Source organism: Panicum virgatum, chromosome 9N, assembly GCF_016808335.1.
Source record: "Panicum virgatum strain AP13 chromosome 9N, P.virgatum_v5, whole genome shotgun sequence".
Lineage (NCBI taxonomy): Eukaryota > Viridiplantae > Streptophyta > Magnoliopsida > Poales > Poaceae > Panicum > Panicum virgatum.
Window position 1 is genome coordinate 63,870,829 of NC_053153.1, and position 14,438 is coordinate 63,885,266.

At 49.2% G+C, this 14,438-nt stretch overlaps 1 protein-coding gene across 2 annotated transcripts; it reads left to right on the top strand.

The window, feature by feature from the left end:
* Positions 1–6,379: 6,379 nt before the first annotated feature.
* Positions 6,380–11,017, top strand: LOC120691878 (probable serine/threonine-protein kinase At1g54610). Of its 2 annotated transcripts, none has more exons than XM_039975080.1 (7): positions 6,380–6,799; positions 6,940–7,224; positions 7,308–7,625; positions 8,289–8,516; positions 9,003–9,103; positions 9,953–10,037; positions 10,376–11,017. In XM_039975080.1, the coding sequence occupies exons 1-7, from the start codon at positions 6,494–6,496 to the stop codon at positions 10,658–10,660; spliced, it is 1,608 nt and encodes a 535-aa protein (XP_039831014.1). In that variant the 5' UTR covers positions 6,380–6,493; the 3' UTR covers positions 10,661–11,017. The 2 variants fall into 2 exon arrangements, with proteins under 2 accessions (XP_039831014.1, XP_039831013.1); XM_039975079.1 differs by having other exon boundaries at positions 6,385–6,799; positions 9,953–10,067.
* Positions 11,018–14,438: the final 3,421 nt, after the last annotated feature.

Sequence of the window (14,438 nt, forward strand, 5' to 3'; positions counted from 1 at the left end):
CCCGACATCCGAATCCATCGCTGTCCCGTCTCCCTGTTAGCTCTCGTCCCGCGCGTCACGCCCGACCGGTACGCGTGCGCGTCCGGCCGCAGTCGCCGCCGCGATTTCCGCCGTCTCTCTCTCTTTTCTTTTTCTCCATTTTTTCTTTTTCCTTTTCCTTTTCTTTTCCCTCCCTCTCTCTCCTTCCTCTCCTCTGCCGCGCTCCCGCCCGCGCGACACGCGCCGCTCGCCGCCCACCGCCCTCACCCCGGCCGCTCCCCGCTCCTGTCCACGCGCACGCGCGCACCCCTGCTCCCGGCTGACCCCACGCGCGGCACGCGCCCCACGCGCACCACGCGGCCGAGCCACCCGCCGCTCGACACCGGCCGTCCCCTGCCACCCCGCCTCGCTGAGCCGCCGCGCCGCTCGCCTACCTCGACGCCCGAGCTCCCGCGTCCGCCAGCAAGCATAGCCACGTGCGTGCCCCGCCTTCGCCGCCGGCCGCCCCCACGCGCTCCGCGTGCCCGGAGAACTCGTCGCGCCGCTCGCCCCTGCACAGCACCGCCTCCTCGTTGCCTGACCTGTGGCCGCCTCGCCGCCCGCGCCACCGCTCCGCGACACCGATGAGCACAGCAGCCCGCCCCCACGCCATTAAAGGCGCTCCGCCGAGCTCGCCAGCCGCCACCAACGCGGCCACCGCTCCACCGCCTTGCCACGCCTATAAAAGGGCCCTCCATCTCGCCTCCGAGCACGACAGCCACCTCAGCCACCGCCCGCCTCCTCCCCGAGCTCCCAACGCCGCCACCGCCCGCCATAGCCGCCGAGCCCCGCCGGCCACCGCGGAGCCGCCTCCTTGCGCCACCTCTGCCCAAGGTAAGGGGCGCAATAGAATCCCCGAGGTCCCCTCCCCCTTTCCCCCCCAGCTCCGGGCCGCCGTCGAGCCTTGCAGCGCCGCCTCCACGGTCGCCGCGCGCCCGCCGCCGTGGCCAAGCTCCCACGGGCCACCCCCGCTCGAGCTGCGGCTGGGAATCAACTCCCCGTGTCGCCCTATCCCTTTTCCCCCACTCCCCGAGCGACGACGAGCTCCCAGGCCGTCGGCCCAGGGCCGGCGCCGGCGCGCCAGCCTCCTCCCCTGTTCTGCTGGAAGAGGGGGGGGGGGGGGGGGAGAAAGGGGCAATTTTGCCCATAACCCGCTGCCCCTCCTATTTTCTAAAGAGTCCTCCCACCTCTCTAGCTCTTTTACAAAAGAGACCCTTCCTATTCTTATATTCCAAAACAAACCCTTCCACCATATAAACCTACTTATAAATATGCCCCTGCCTTTTCCAGAGTAGCCCAAATATTTTCCAAAATTGCAATCAAGCCCTTTCCCTCTCAAAAATATTTACAAATAGGCCCCTGATCCCGGTTTAACCCCTAAACCTCCCTGTAACCTATCATTTCATGCGCCAAACAATCTCCGATCGACCTGAAACTTTACCACGCCCTTCTTAATATAATTTTGGCCATGCCATTAGAAAACCGCCCAGAAATATTACTTCTATCTCCATATCTTAATTATTTCCGATTCGAGCTCAGCGATAAAACCTTTATTTCTTTTTCTTGATTGTGTGCTTGCTTGTGTGCGTCGTAGATCACGGTGTGAACAAGGAGAACCCGTCGATGAGCAGTACTGCGAGCAAGTGAACGAGGACCAGTTTCGCGACCCCGAACCCGAAGGACAGTACCTCGATCAGGAATTCCCGGAAGGCTTTGAGAACGGCAAGTTCAATCCCGCTCTTTGATGCATGTTTTGTCCCAGTTTTTATAAACACAACCTATTGGCCTATTTTATAAAACTGTATATGTTTTGTCTGCTGAAAACATGGTTGGATAGCCACCGTTTGATTTGTTATAACCATCCCTTGACCACCTAGATTAATGTCTGAATGTGATTTGTTTGGACGTTAATCGCTGCTATAACGCTTAGGACCTTGAACTCGGTACCACTTGTTTTATAAAAAGAAAATGTGTGAGTGTGTGTGGGAAGGGAAAATGTGGAATTTTCGAAAGATGGGTTTAGACGGGATGGATGACATTTCTGTGTGAATTGCCGAATGGTGTGCTCGTACATGTGTGGTTGAGCGAGGAAGGGAGATATCCATCTTGTCACAATTAAGGACCGAGTTGGTGTGTCATCTTGCCTAACTCCACTATCGTGCAAATCACTCGACCGTTGTATGGGCAACGGCTTAGCATAAATCCCACTAGTTAGTCTGATAGCCATTAGGAGAGCTGAGAGCAACGGGTGATCAAGGAGAAGGGATAAGCTCTGTGTGACTTATGCCCTGGTTAAACCTCAGTGATAGGTCAGTGGCCCCTTGGTGAATCCCGTGGTGGCTAGTCAGGTCTAGCTAAGGTGGGTAATGGTTTTGTTGGGATCTGCACCGACACTAAGGTGATCGTGCTGTGGTACCCCACTTGTGGGTAAAGTTGCACACATCTGCAGAGTTAAAACCTATTCGAATAGCCGTGCCCACGGTACTGGGCGAGTTACGATTTGGTCACACAACTAGTGTTTCTTCTGGGAAGGGATGGATTGGCGTGAGTTGTTTTGGAAAAGTGTCCAGCAACTGTGCCGTGTGCTACGGCGGACGAGGATACCGGTAGCAATTTAAAATTAGGATCGTGTGTGGATCAACCCTACGTGTTACTCAGTGCAAGATAATGAGCTTTTGAAAACTCCTTTCTTTCAAATAAACCCATGCATAAAGATTAGATTTCCGCAAATTAAACACTAGACTTACCCTTGATTTACCCTGTGCATGATATTCTGTTTACACCCCCTCCGTGGGTGTGATTGGACTTGCTGAGTACGTTTGTACTCACCCCATTCTTAATTTTTACAGAGGAAGATCTAGACTATGTTCCCGAAGACATTGAGTAGAGGTTCCGTCCTGCACCCAACCTTGCTTGTGGATAGGGTCACCCGCAGGAAGCTCCGTATGGCGCAAGACTCTAATGACCTCTTCGTAGTTAATGTCGTTGTGTGAGTTTTAGTTGTTATCCTCGCGATAGTGGCGCTTCATTGCCCATTACCGCGTAGAGTTGTACGGTGATGTACCATCTGATGTAATAAATGTGTTATTAGCCTCCTAAAACTAATATTATATCACATTTAAATTTTCTCTTATGAGGAGACGCTTCACCGAGCAAGCAATCGCTCTTGCAAGCAAATGAAAGGTGGTAGTGGTACCAGGCCCCCCTTTTTTTTGGGAACTGGTAGCAGGCCTCTTGGGAAGCCTCTCTATGCCACTCCAAAGTACTCTTTTCTGTTTAAAACTAACGAAACTTATTTCATTTGGCAGAATAGCCATTACGTCCTCCAACTTTTCACTGAGGCTCATTTTAATCCCTTAATCTAATTTGTAAATGGATATGTCAAAGTGATTGAGATTGATGGTTACTTTGTTAAAGGTCTAAGAGAGGTGAGGTGTTTTGCTGTCAACTGTTGGAAAAGGATGCAAATGATAGCATCGGTTGTGCTGGAAAGAGGATCTAAAACAAAATTGATGGGATTGTTTTCTTGAACATCCGAAGAAAACATATCAATATCCCTTATAATGTTGAAAGATGGTTGTTCATAATAAATATAATGCAATATAGTAGGGAAATAAAAGGAGGTAAAAGGTTAACTCAAACCCACTTGGAACCATGGATGGCTGGATGCTGATGGGGCATGCCAACAAGGCATATATGTAGAACGAAGGATGAAATTAAACTATTGGGAGAAGTTTGAGGACTGAAACGTCCGTTTTGATAGTTGAAGGATGAAACTGAGTCTCGAGAGAAAGTTTTAAGGATGAAAATGACTATTTTGCCATTTCATTTTGTCTGGCCAAGCCTAATTACAAAACTCCTTTACTAGTATTCCCTGTTCAGTGGCGGATGCAGGATGGGGGACAAGGGAGGGCTAAAACAATATAGATATTGATTTGCATGAAAATTTAATGGTGATTTTAGGATCTTGCTACAGTGATTTGCATGAAAGATTTGCTGCTCTAGGGGGGCTGGAGCCCCCAGCCCGGCTGTTGGATCCGCCGCTGTCCCTGTTCAAAAACAGAAACACTCCTTATTTCGCCTTAGTTAAGTTTTCTTTGAATTAAATAGAAAACTTATTTCGTGTGGATCCAGTGGTACCAACTTGATACCGTAAATGTTGTCATCTTGTCATCTTTTCCATAAGCTTAATTAAAGGGAAGATGATTGGATTGATAAAGCTAGGAATTCTTGCATTTTGGAATAGAAGTATATATGATATGAAATTGAAATTATTGGATCCATATTAAAAACTCTTCTCCATAATCATAACAAAGTAGTAATTATTTATCACAGTCTTAACCTAAAAAAGCATAAGCTTGCTTTGTAAAAAAAAACAGAGTGAATGAAAAGTCAAGCTAAGATCACGGACAAAGCCATGCATGGAGTAAGTCACAAAAAAAAAAAGCCACGCATGGAGCACATAGATAAGCTACCAAACCAAAGTCCAACCCATCAAAACCAATGAGCCATTTTTTAAGCAAGTAAAATACGGGTAAAAGGTGATCCTTCCGTTGCAGGCAAAAAGTGTGGTCCCGTTCATGCGTGACATGATCCGGGCACCGAGACAAACCGGAGAGCGTATGGGTATCGCCATATCGCCGTCACATGGCATGAGCACATCCACATCCATGCGTGACATGATCCGGGCACCGAGACAAACCGGAGAGCGTGAGACGAGAGAGACCCATCGGCTGCGGAGTCAAACCCTCCCTCCGGAGCACAGCAAAGCACAGCGGGGTTTTTACATTTTTACCATTATAACGGATGGCGCTCATCAGATTATCACTCTTAGAATGACACCTACATCTATACCAGCGGAGAGAAGTTTAAGTTACTTGTTTACCATATTTGCTGATGTGGTAGCCACGGCAGCAGGCCACGCGAGCGCCGAGTCAGCAGTGTGCCAACGTCGTGCTCCCGCCGTTACTGCACGCTGGGCCCGACTCCCACCTGGGTACGCCCGACCCTCCGACAGAACACCTCGACAGCAAAAACACCGCTGCCAAATGCGCGCCCTACTCCGCCTCCGGCGCCGGCTACCTCTGCCCCTCGCCGCGCGGGTCTTCTCCTCCTCCTCTTTCCTCCAGCACCCCGTTTTCGCGCCGCGTCCGAGGCCCCAACCGCCACCGCCGCCTCCACCCCCGGCCCATGACCCGCCCCCAGAAAGACGCTCCCCGTCGCGGACGCCGCCGCGCTCGAGTCCGACCTCCTCGCCGTCGTCGCCGAGGACCGCTCGGACGACGCGTGGATCGTGTTCAAGTCCCTGGCCGCGTCCTCCAGCCCGCCCTCGCCCCAAGCCGCCGCCGTGCTCGTCTCCCACCTCGCCGGCGCGGCGACCGCGCACCAGCGGCTTGGCCTCAAGCACGCCTTCGCCGCGGCCGTCTTCCTGCTGGAGAAGAGCCCGCACGCGGCGCCCGTCCCGGAGCCCGCCCTTGGGGCGCTCTTCTCCGCGCTAGCCTCCCTCCATTCCCGCGCCCGCAGCAACGCCCGCTGTGCTCTGCTCGCTCGCCGCCCTCGCCCTCGGGTCCGGCCGCCGCCGGGAGCTCCGCCGCCTGAAGCCGGAGCCAAACCTCCATCGCGCGGGCCTTCGCTCCGGTCATCCCTGCCCGCCTCCCATGCTCGCGCTCGCCCGCCGCACTCGAGGATGGACGCCGAGCTCCAGAGCGCGAGCACGGCCGCGGCCGCCGCCACGCCGGCGGCGAGCACGGCCGCGTCGCGCGCGCGTGCCCCACCAGCCCCGGCCATGGAGGGAGGGAGAAGGGAGCCGGCGTGGGGAGAGGAAGCACGAGGGAGGAGGCCTCGTGCGGCCGCGGCTGATGCCATCGGTGGCGCCGGTGACGACGGCCCAGGCGCCGTAGCGGCGGCGGAGGGGCTTGCCGGGGCGGAGGAACCCGGCGTAGACCCAGAGCGCGAGGCGGATGGCGGCGCGGACGGCCATGAGTAGGCCCACGGCGGCCAGCGCCAGCGCCGAGGCGGGCTGCGCGCAGAGGAACTCGACATGGGCGCACGTGCCGGCCATGGCGTCGCCAGATTCGGGGAGCTGGGGAGCGAGCGACTCGATGCGATGGCGTCGCGGGGCATGAGCAGGTTGGGCCAGCGCGCAGTAACGGCGGGAGCACGGCGTAGGGGTCCTGCTGACTCGGCGCTCACGTGGTATGCCACCGTGGCTGCCACATGCACAGAAGTGGCAAATATGTAAGTTAAATTTCTCACCGCTGCTATAGATGTAGGTGGCATTTTAAGAATGACAATCTAATGAGTGTACAATTCGTTATAATGGTAAAAATGTAAAAACCCCCAGCACAGCCAGCTCGGTCCCCCCTCCCTCCCGGACGGTGCGGTCCTCACGCGCGCTCGCTCCCCTCCACTTCACTCCCCAGCCCCCACCCCCATGCGCCGCCGCCGCCGCCGGTGACCAACAACCCCGCACCGCATGGGCTGCGTCCACGGCCGCCCCTCCGCGTCCAGCCCCGACCGCCCGCCGCCGCCGCCAGAGCCGGCCCCCGCCGCGCCGCCGCAGGAGGCTGCCGGGAAGGCGGAGCAGCCCGCGGAGAAGCCGGCGCGGCGGCAGAGGCGCTCCCGCTCGTCGCGCCCCGCCCCCGTCGGCGGGAGCTTCGCCAACAGGGCGCGCGGGGAGCAGGTCGCCGCCGGCTGGCCCGCCTGGCTCTCCGCCGTCGCCGGCGAGGCCATCGACGGCTGGACCCCGCGCCGCGCCGACTCCTTCGAGAAGATCGACAAGGTACGCGCGCTTGCTTGCTTTCGCCCCCCGCTCTCCCGTTCATTCCACCACGCCCCGCTCTGTGGCGTCCGGCGGCCGCCATTGGCGTTAGTAATGGAACCGACGAAAGCTTGCATCTTTTCGTGGGCCGTGCTGGGCAGATCGGGCAGGGCACGTACAGCAACGTGTACAAGGCGCGCGACACGGTGAGCGGCAAGATCGTGGCGCTCAAGAAGGTGCGCTTCGACAACCTCGAGCCGGAGAGCGTCCGCTTCATGGCGCGCGAGATCCTCATCCTCCGCCGCCTCGACCACCCCAACGTCGTCAAGCTCCACGGACTCGTCACATCCCGCATGTCCTGCAGCCTCTACCTCGTATTCGAGTACATGGAGCACGACCTGGCCGGCCTCGCCGCCAGCCCGGATATCAAGTTCACTGAGCCACAGGTCAGCTCCGTGATCCCCGCACCATCATTGCATCCTTTGGTGCCATCGGCTCCACGCACTCACAGCGTATGAATAAAATGCAGGTTAAGTGCTATATACATCAATTGCTGTCGGGTCTGGAGCACTGCCACGACCGAGGGGTGCTGCACCGCGATATCAAGGGTTCGAACCTGCTTTTGGACAACAATGGCATGCTGAAGATTGCGGATTTTGGTCTGGCATCATTCTTTGACCCAGACCGTAAGCAGCCGATGACGAGCCGGGTGGTGACCCTATGGTACCGGCCGCCAGAGCTGCTTCTAGGTGCGACAGATTACGGTGTGGGCGTAGACCTGTGGAGCGCAGGGTGTATCCTGGCTGAGTTGCTGGCTGGGAGGCCAATTATGCCAGGACGAACAGAGGTTAGCATAATACTTTTAACTGTCCAATATATCAATTGGATATGTCTTGCATTTGGTCGAATTCCAGCTAAACTAGGGCTCAGTTGAGGACTGAGTGTAGTTCTGTCATAGATTTCGAGAAAGTTTTCAATTTTTTGCCTGTTCTGGCACCATTGGTAATGGGACTGCACTGAGCTGGTTAGACCACATGTTTGCTTCTTGTTCCTGAATCCTGACCTAGGTGAAAACTGAAAACAACCTTGTTCATCATAGTATTGTGACTTGTGAGGGCTCAGAAGAAATCACAGTATGAAGTTTCATTTTTAATCATTTTGTATTTCCTTGTCTTTTAGTTTCTTCTATGTAACTAGCCCCTCTAACTGAATCATGCCAGCATAGAATTTTTTTTCCCAGCCACTCTTCTCGTGAAAACACTAATCAACCTTGAAAGTCTGATTCTATTGCCACGACTCAACATTCATTTCCTATGTTTTGTATCCCTTTATTTTGAGAACTTCCATGCTTTCTTTCAGTTTGCGGTTGCATTCAATCTCTGCATCCGAATCAATTATGACCTGTAACACTGTTTGTGCACTTAATGTTGTCCATACCACCCAACCTGGTGGGTAGTAACTGCATTAATCTTTCACGTTTCACTGATCTAGTCAGTCCTGACTCTTTTAGGTGGAACAGCTGCATAAAATTTTTAAGTTATGCGGCTCCCCAACAGAAGAATATTGGAAAAAGTCAAAGCTGCCTCACGCGACAATATTTAAGCCTCAGCAGCCATACAAAAGGCAAATAAGGGAGACGTTTAAAGATTTTCCACAATCAGCATTGCAGTTGATTGAGACACTACTTGCAATTGATCCAGCTGATCGGTTAACAGCGACGGCTGCATTAAGAAGTGATGTAAGTTCCTATCCGGCTATCCCTATTTGCTGGTACAAAACATTTGAAATTCTATTTGCGTTAAAGTTATTACTAACTTTCATAAATTCAGTATTTTAATTCTTAACAAATAAATGAGAATATCCCTTTTGCCAGCATAATGGTATCTGTTGGTCTAAATCTTGGTTCAATACCTGAACTTGCAGGCATCCGTAGCCTCTGTTAATGTGCTGGCTTTGTATTGCATATCACAAAAACAACTCGATCAATTCTTTGTGCAATATGAGGAAACTCAGATTCTCATGATTCTATTGGGTCTAAAGTATCATATGGTTATTCCAGAAACACCATAATCCAACATGAATATAGGGTAGCTGAGGTAGTTGGGGTTTCAAGCTCCTGATATGATAGCAATCCAGATTTCTATCCTTGTCACACATTAGGTTTTTGTAGCATAATTTTTGGCGTAGCGTATTAATGCCTTCTGTTAACTTTCTCTGCATGCAGTTCTTTACAACTGAACCTTTTGCATGCGAACCGTCGAGTCTCCCAAAATATCCTCCAAGCAAAGAAATAGATGCAAAACGAAGAGACGAAGAAGCCAGACGGTTTGTCACCTTGACACCTGTTTCAGTTTTTATGAATGATGATCTTCAGTGCCATAGATTTATTTCCATTGATAGTACAGTAACACAATTTTGCTGATATACAAGTGCACACAATAAGCATTGCAACTGCAGCCTATATGTATGATCTGTGGGGTAATGGTGCTATCCTTACATAAGCACAAAATCATAAATGAGCTAGATCAATTACCTGTTATGGACCAGGGCTGCCTATTTGTTCTTTGGTTTTCTTGTAATCGGAAACCACAGTTTTTCCATCTATAGTTGCCTCTAAATATGCATATTTGCATGCTCGATATTTTGAATTATCCATATATGATATTTTGTATTCAGAATTAATGAGTATAATATTAGAGTAGGGTCCCAGGCTTTGTGAGTGCTTACTATCAAGAAGAAAAAGACATGCGTGCACATTATCAGAAGGTTTTGCGACCACTAGCTTTGTCTAGTGGCTGAAACAAACAACCACAGTACTAGTTTATGCTACAAAAGTATTAGGTATTTATTGTCAAAAGCCATTTTGGTTAACTTTAAGTACTAATTGTGGTCAAAATTTAAGTGGCATAATTGCGTTAAAAGCAGCAGTGTTTGTAATGGCACCAAAGGCCCTGGATTTCTGGTAACTTGTCGAGTATGTTTTGTAGACCTCATAATTGAGTCAAAAGACAACTACTGTTTCCTGTTTCTGACTGAGTTTTCACTGATTACATGTTTTAATATCTGCAACTAGCCAAATATCCTTGCACTACCCTGTTCATGGTCTCGTATGAGTTAGTTGAGTACTTCTGACACTACTATGATGCTATCTCACTCATCCACCTTGATCAACAGTTTAAGAGCTGCTGGTGGTAGAGCTAATGGCGATGGATCCAAGACAAGAACACGTGATCGGCCTAAGGCAGTTCCAGCTCCAGAGGCAAATGCTGAACTTCAAGTGAATATTGATGTATGTTGAATGAACTTATACTCATTACAATTTGTTTCTATGACTTGGTTTCCCTGGAGGTTAATAAAATAAACTTAGGATAGAGTTGTTCAATGTTCTGAGGTGGTGCAACCACTTGTCCAGTCTGAGTCCTTTCACATAAACTCTACATTTGTAAATTATATCCTACATCCTAGTAGACTAACTTTATTTCTCGTGATAGGTCCTCTGCTTTTTATTAGCCATGGTCCAAAAAGGCAACCATACTATCCTAGAACATAATACTTTGCAGTATTGCTGACTTGTGCTTATTCCTTTTCTTTTTACAGAAAAGAAGGTTCATCACTCATGCAACTGCTAAAAGTAAGAGTGAAAAGTTCCCTCCCCCACATCAAGATGGCGCGGTTGGCGTCCCTTTGGATTCTTCAAATCATATGGACCCATTATACGAACCCCCAGACCCGTCTTCCTTCAGCACTGTGTTCACTTATGAGAAAGGAACAGTGCCCACTTGGTCTGGGCCATTGGCTGATCCTGCTGTAATGGCGAACCAAAAGCGGAAGCACAAGTCAGGGCACTCATCGAAGCAACCAGCCACTGCCCGTGCTCGGTAAGATCCTAAGGATCGACATTTGTAGGTAAAGAAACTTCAATATGGAGAACTCCATGGTGGTACCTGCACGCAGTTTTGCAACGAGGCATGCAACGATAATTAGTTTCGGTTACTTGTCATGTGAGGAATTTTTTGACATCGTTGTATAGGCTGGGAAGGCAGTTGAAGTAGGTACTTCTGTATATTAGGTTCTCTTTCCTGCTCATGAAGCAGCTGTGTTTGATGTTAGATTCATTTGAGTGGAAGCTTTAGATCTCTAGCATTTTGGTACACCCTCATTACATTGTAACATTGTTTACCTTATATAATCATCGGTTCTTATCAATTCAATGGAAATTTTCAGCCGTTGTTTGTGGGAGATTGAATTTGGAATCGATTACGTTGAGTTTGTTTGAATACCTACCTGTAATGTACCTGGGGAGATTAAAATTGAAATTCGTCATGTCGGTTGATCTTGCAGATGACACCAGCTTGAGCATAGTTGTGAAAATGGTGATGTTAAAATTCTAGAACTTTGGTGACTCGCTGCAATTTGTTCGGCTTTTGATCTGTAAAATCTGCTTAGCTAAAATATATACAGTATTACAGTGACACCTTAAAGGTTGTGCTCCTGAAAAACAGTGAATGCGTGAAATATCAAATCATGTGATCATCATACCTCGAGTTTTATACAATTATTCTCATAACTCATGTAAGGGCTTTTTGAAAAAAATAAAGAAATAGTAAAGTCCTTAACTTAAGGGTCATGAACCCAATCAAATATTGGCTACCAACACGTAAATAAATACAAGTCAGTCCTCCAAGTTACAGCCCAACGCAGCTACTTTGAATATCCGAAACTTTATCACATTCTCTCTAACCAAAGCACCGAGACTAATTGAAAAATGCAAAATTTTGCGCCTGTATTTTTTTTCCTTTTTGAAACGAGCTTGACATTTTTTTTGAGAAACCGGGTTTATATTTCACAAAAAAGTCTGATGGTTTACAACCCAACACTTACAAAGCCATCCTTGAAACAAAAGAAAAGTACATTCGAGCCCTTGCAAGCTTCTCCCGGTCGACTGGGCTAAAATGGGGCTTCTTTTTTATTTTTATATTTTTCAAAAAAAAATTTTATATAAATATATTTTCGATTTCACAATTTACAGTTTTATACCCCTACCGCCCGGCAGGGGGCGGCAGGGACTTATATGTAAATAAAAATAATTTTTATTTGCACGGAGGCTCTTGGCGGGAGCCTGCCGGGCGGCAGGCTCCCCCTCCCCCCAAAATTACAGCAGTGGGCTATTAGATGTGGTTTTAGATATTTTGGATACAAATAAAAACCATTAGTAAAGTACATGAATATGAAAAGTATAAGTTATCAATTCATACACATACGCAAATGAGAACGAAATATGTGATGCATAAGAACGAAATAAGTATAACATGACGACATGTCCATAACAAAAATACAGAAACAGCTAGAAGCACCTCCTAACCACCCCGGCCATGTCGACCTCTTTTACGCTGAGCGTGGACGTGGTCTGTAGAGTAGGTGTGTCGCTCTGGAGGCCCTACGTCTCTACCTGGACGTCCGGTGGCCACAGGTGTCTGGAAGGTAGGACCGGCCTGCTGGTTAGGTGTAGAAAATAACCGACTCCAATCTTCGAAGTTCGCCTCAAAGGTATCCTGTGTGGGCCCTATACAATAGCAATTAAGATATCTTAATCATCGTCTTATAAGTCATATATTTGGGTACATATTCATCATACGTACCTGTTGGTGGTGGATACGAAGAATGACCCATATCAGGAAGCTGGTGGTGCGATCCTGTAAACCGTTCAAATTATTTAAAATATTCATAGAAATAAAAAGCACATGAAAATTCGGGCTACATAATAGGTATTTACCTTGCGTTTCTTCTGCTGTCGTCGTAGGATAATACGAAGAAGGTCCAGCATCATATAACTGTTGTGATACTATATGTAAATACAAAAGGAATTAGACTTCATAGCACAATTAATTGAAATTAAGATATGGACTATATGTCTACCGAAAGGTCGTGGTGGTGCCTGTGTTGGTTGAAATGACATCCCTACAGCTGGTGCCATGGTACTAAACTGAGTCCCTCCGTGAGGTTGATAAGGTGGGTGTGCATCACCTGTATGGACTGAAAATTAATTGTTGGCTTCAAAGTAGGAAGTCAGTAAGTATCCTCAAGAACCTGGATAATGCTGCTGAGACCAATAAGGTGCTTGGGAAGGCTGCTGCTGTGTGGGATCACAAGGAAACGAGGTCGAGGCTTGAGACGAACCGTACGAGTCCTCGTACGATGTCCGGCTACCAAAGGCTTCAAGCATGGAATGGGCTATTTGTGAAACTCGGGTCCAGGCCGACTCTTGCTCATTCCTATCCATCATAGATCCCGCTCGAATCCTCATCAAATTCGCCCTGGCATCTACGTCCATCAACCTGCACATTTCAAACTGCAAGCAAGAAAAAGAAAGACATTAACACTGTAATCCAAAGTATTTGAAAAACGATGATAACTTTGACTCACCGTCCCAGCTAATGCCTCATCCCTATGTCGTGCGTAGCCATCCTGTGGTGTCGCAACATGCGGCTGTGGTTGCATGTCAGCATATATCAAGCGGCAACGAGTCTGAGGCTGGTTCCAGCTCAGGTACGCCCTGTACGAAGCCTCCGTGTGTGCAGGGGTCGCAAGCGCCACGTTCTCCTCTGCCTGGTCCCAGCCATCGACCCAAGGCTGCACCCTTGTCACCCACATGTTGGAGAAGGGTTGACCAGTCCTCGACAAACTAAATATTGAAAACAATTTAGTCAAATATTATTAGTTAACTATACAATGCATAGTCACTGAAATGACATATGAATTGTTACCTGTGGTCATGACGTTCGACCCGATTCAATGCTGACGGCACAGGATACAACTGCCTTTGACCGAACTGTCTCCTGACTCTGTTCGGGCAGTGAGCCTCAATGTAAACGTCATACACCAACGCTGTAGTTGTCATCCAAAAGGCCTGGTCCTGAAAGCAAACCAAAGATATCCCGATCGGTGCACGAGTGTTTATAGCCAACTCAGAGTAGGGCTCCCACACGACGTCTTCAGGTGTCAACTGATCAAAATCAGCCACAAATTCAGGATAGGCCCGACGAGACTGTACGTGGGCCCAACTCTTCTGCACAAAATTAACAATAATATGTACCAATAAGAAATACAAAGATGGTCAAACAAAGCAACAGAATTGCCAACAGAATAGTACGAGTAGCAGTCATTTCCGTACCTGACGAGCGTACCAGAGAGTCCCCATGGTGGGCCTATCATCCTCGGTGTCACCATACATATCCAGCTCATACGGTGAGTGGTCGACCAATTGTTATCCTCTCGTACGACCAAAGCTGTAGCAGAATCGGACATCCTGTAAGAATTGCATTGTGCTTATTTTGCACCGATGCCTTGCAGAGGCCACTGGTACGTGGCTGCAAGTACTGCTGATCCCCAACTGTATTGAGGCATTTCCTCCACATCTGCCTCTGCGATCTCCTGTGCGTAAGGCACAAGCACCCTATCCACATAGGCCCCGTGTGAGTTGTTGAACATTATGTATCCAAACAACCACAACAGGTATGCCTCAAGGGATCGAGTGACGCTATCCTCATCAGCATCATGTGCCAAATTGTCGGGCTGCATAGAAAAGATGAACATTTATGAGTACGAGATCAATTATAAAATAAAACCATAACTGCACTAGTCAAAAGCATAACTCTAACAT

Bases quoted from the DNA above. Each gene is read 5' to 3' on its own strand.
- LOC120691878 (XM_039975079.1), top strand. From the start codon at position 6,494: ATGGGCTGCGTCCACGGCCGCCCCTCCGCGTCCAGCCCCGACCGCCCG. The intron at 7,225-7,307 runs GTCAGCTCCGTG...AATAAAATGCAG, and splicing joins TCAAGTTCACTGAGCCACAG to GTTAAGTGCTATATACATCA. The intron at 7,626-8,288 runs GTTAGCATAATA...TGACTCTTTTAG, and splicing joins TTATGCCAGGACGAACAGAG to GTGGAACAGCTGCATAAAAT.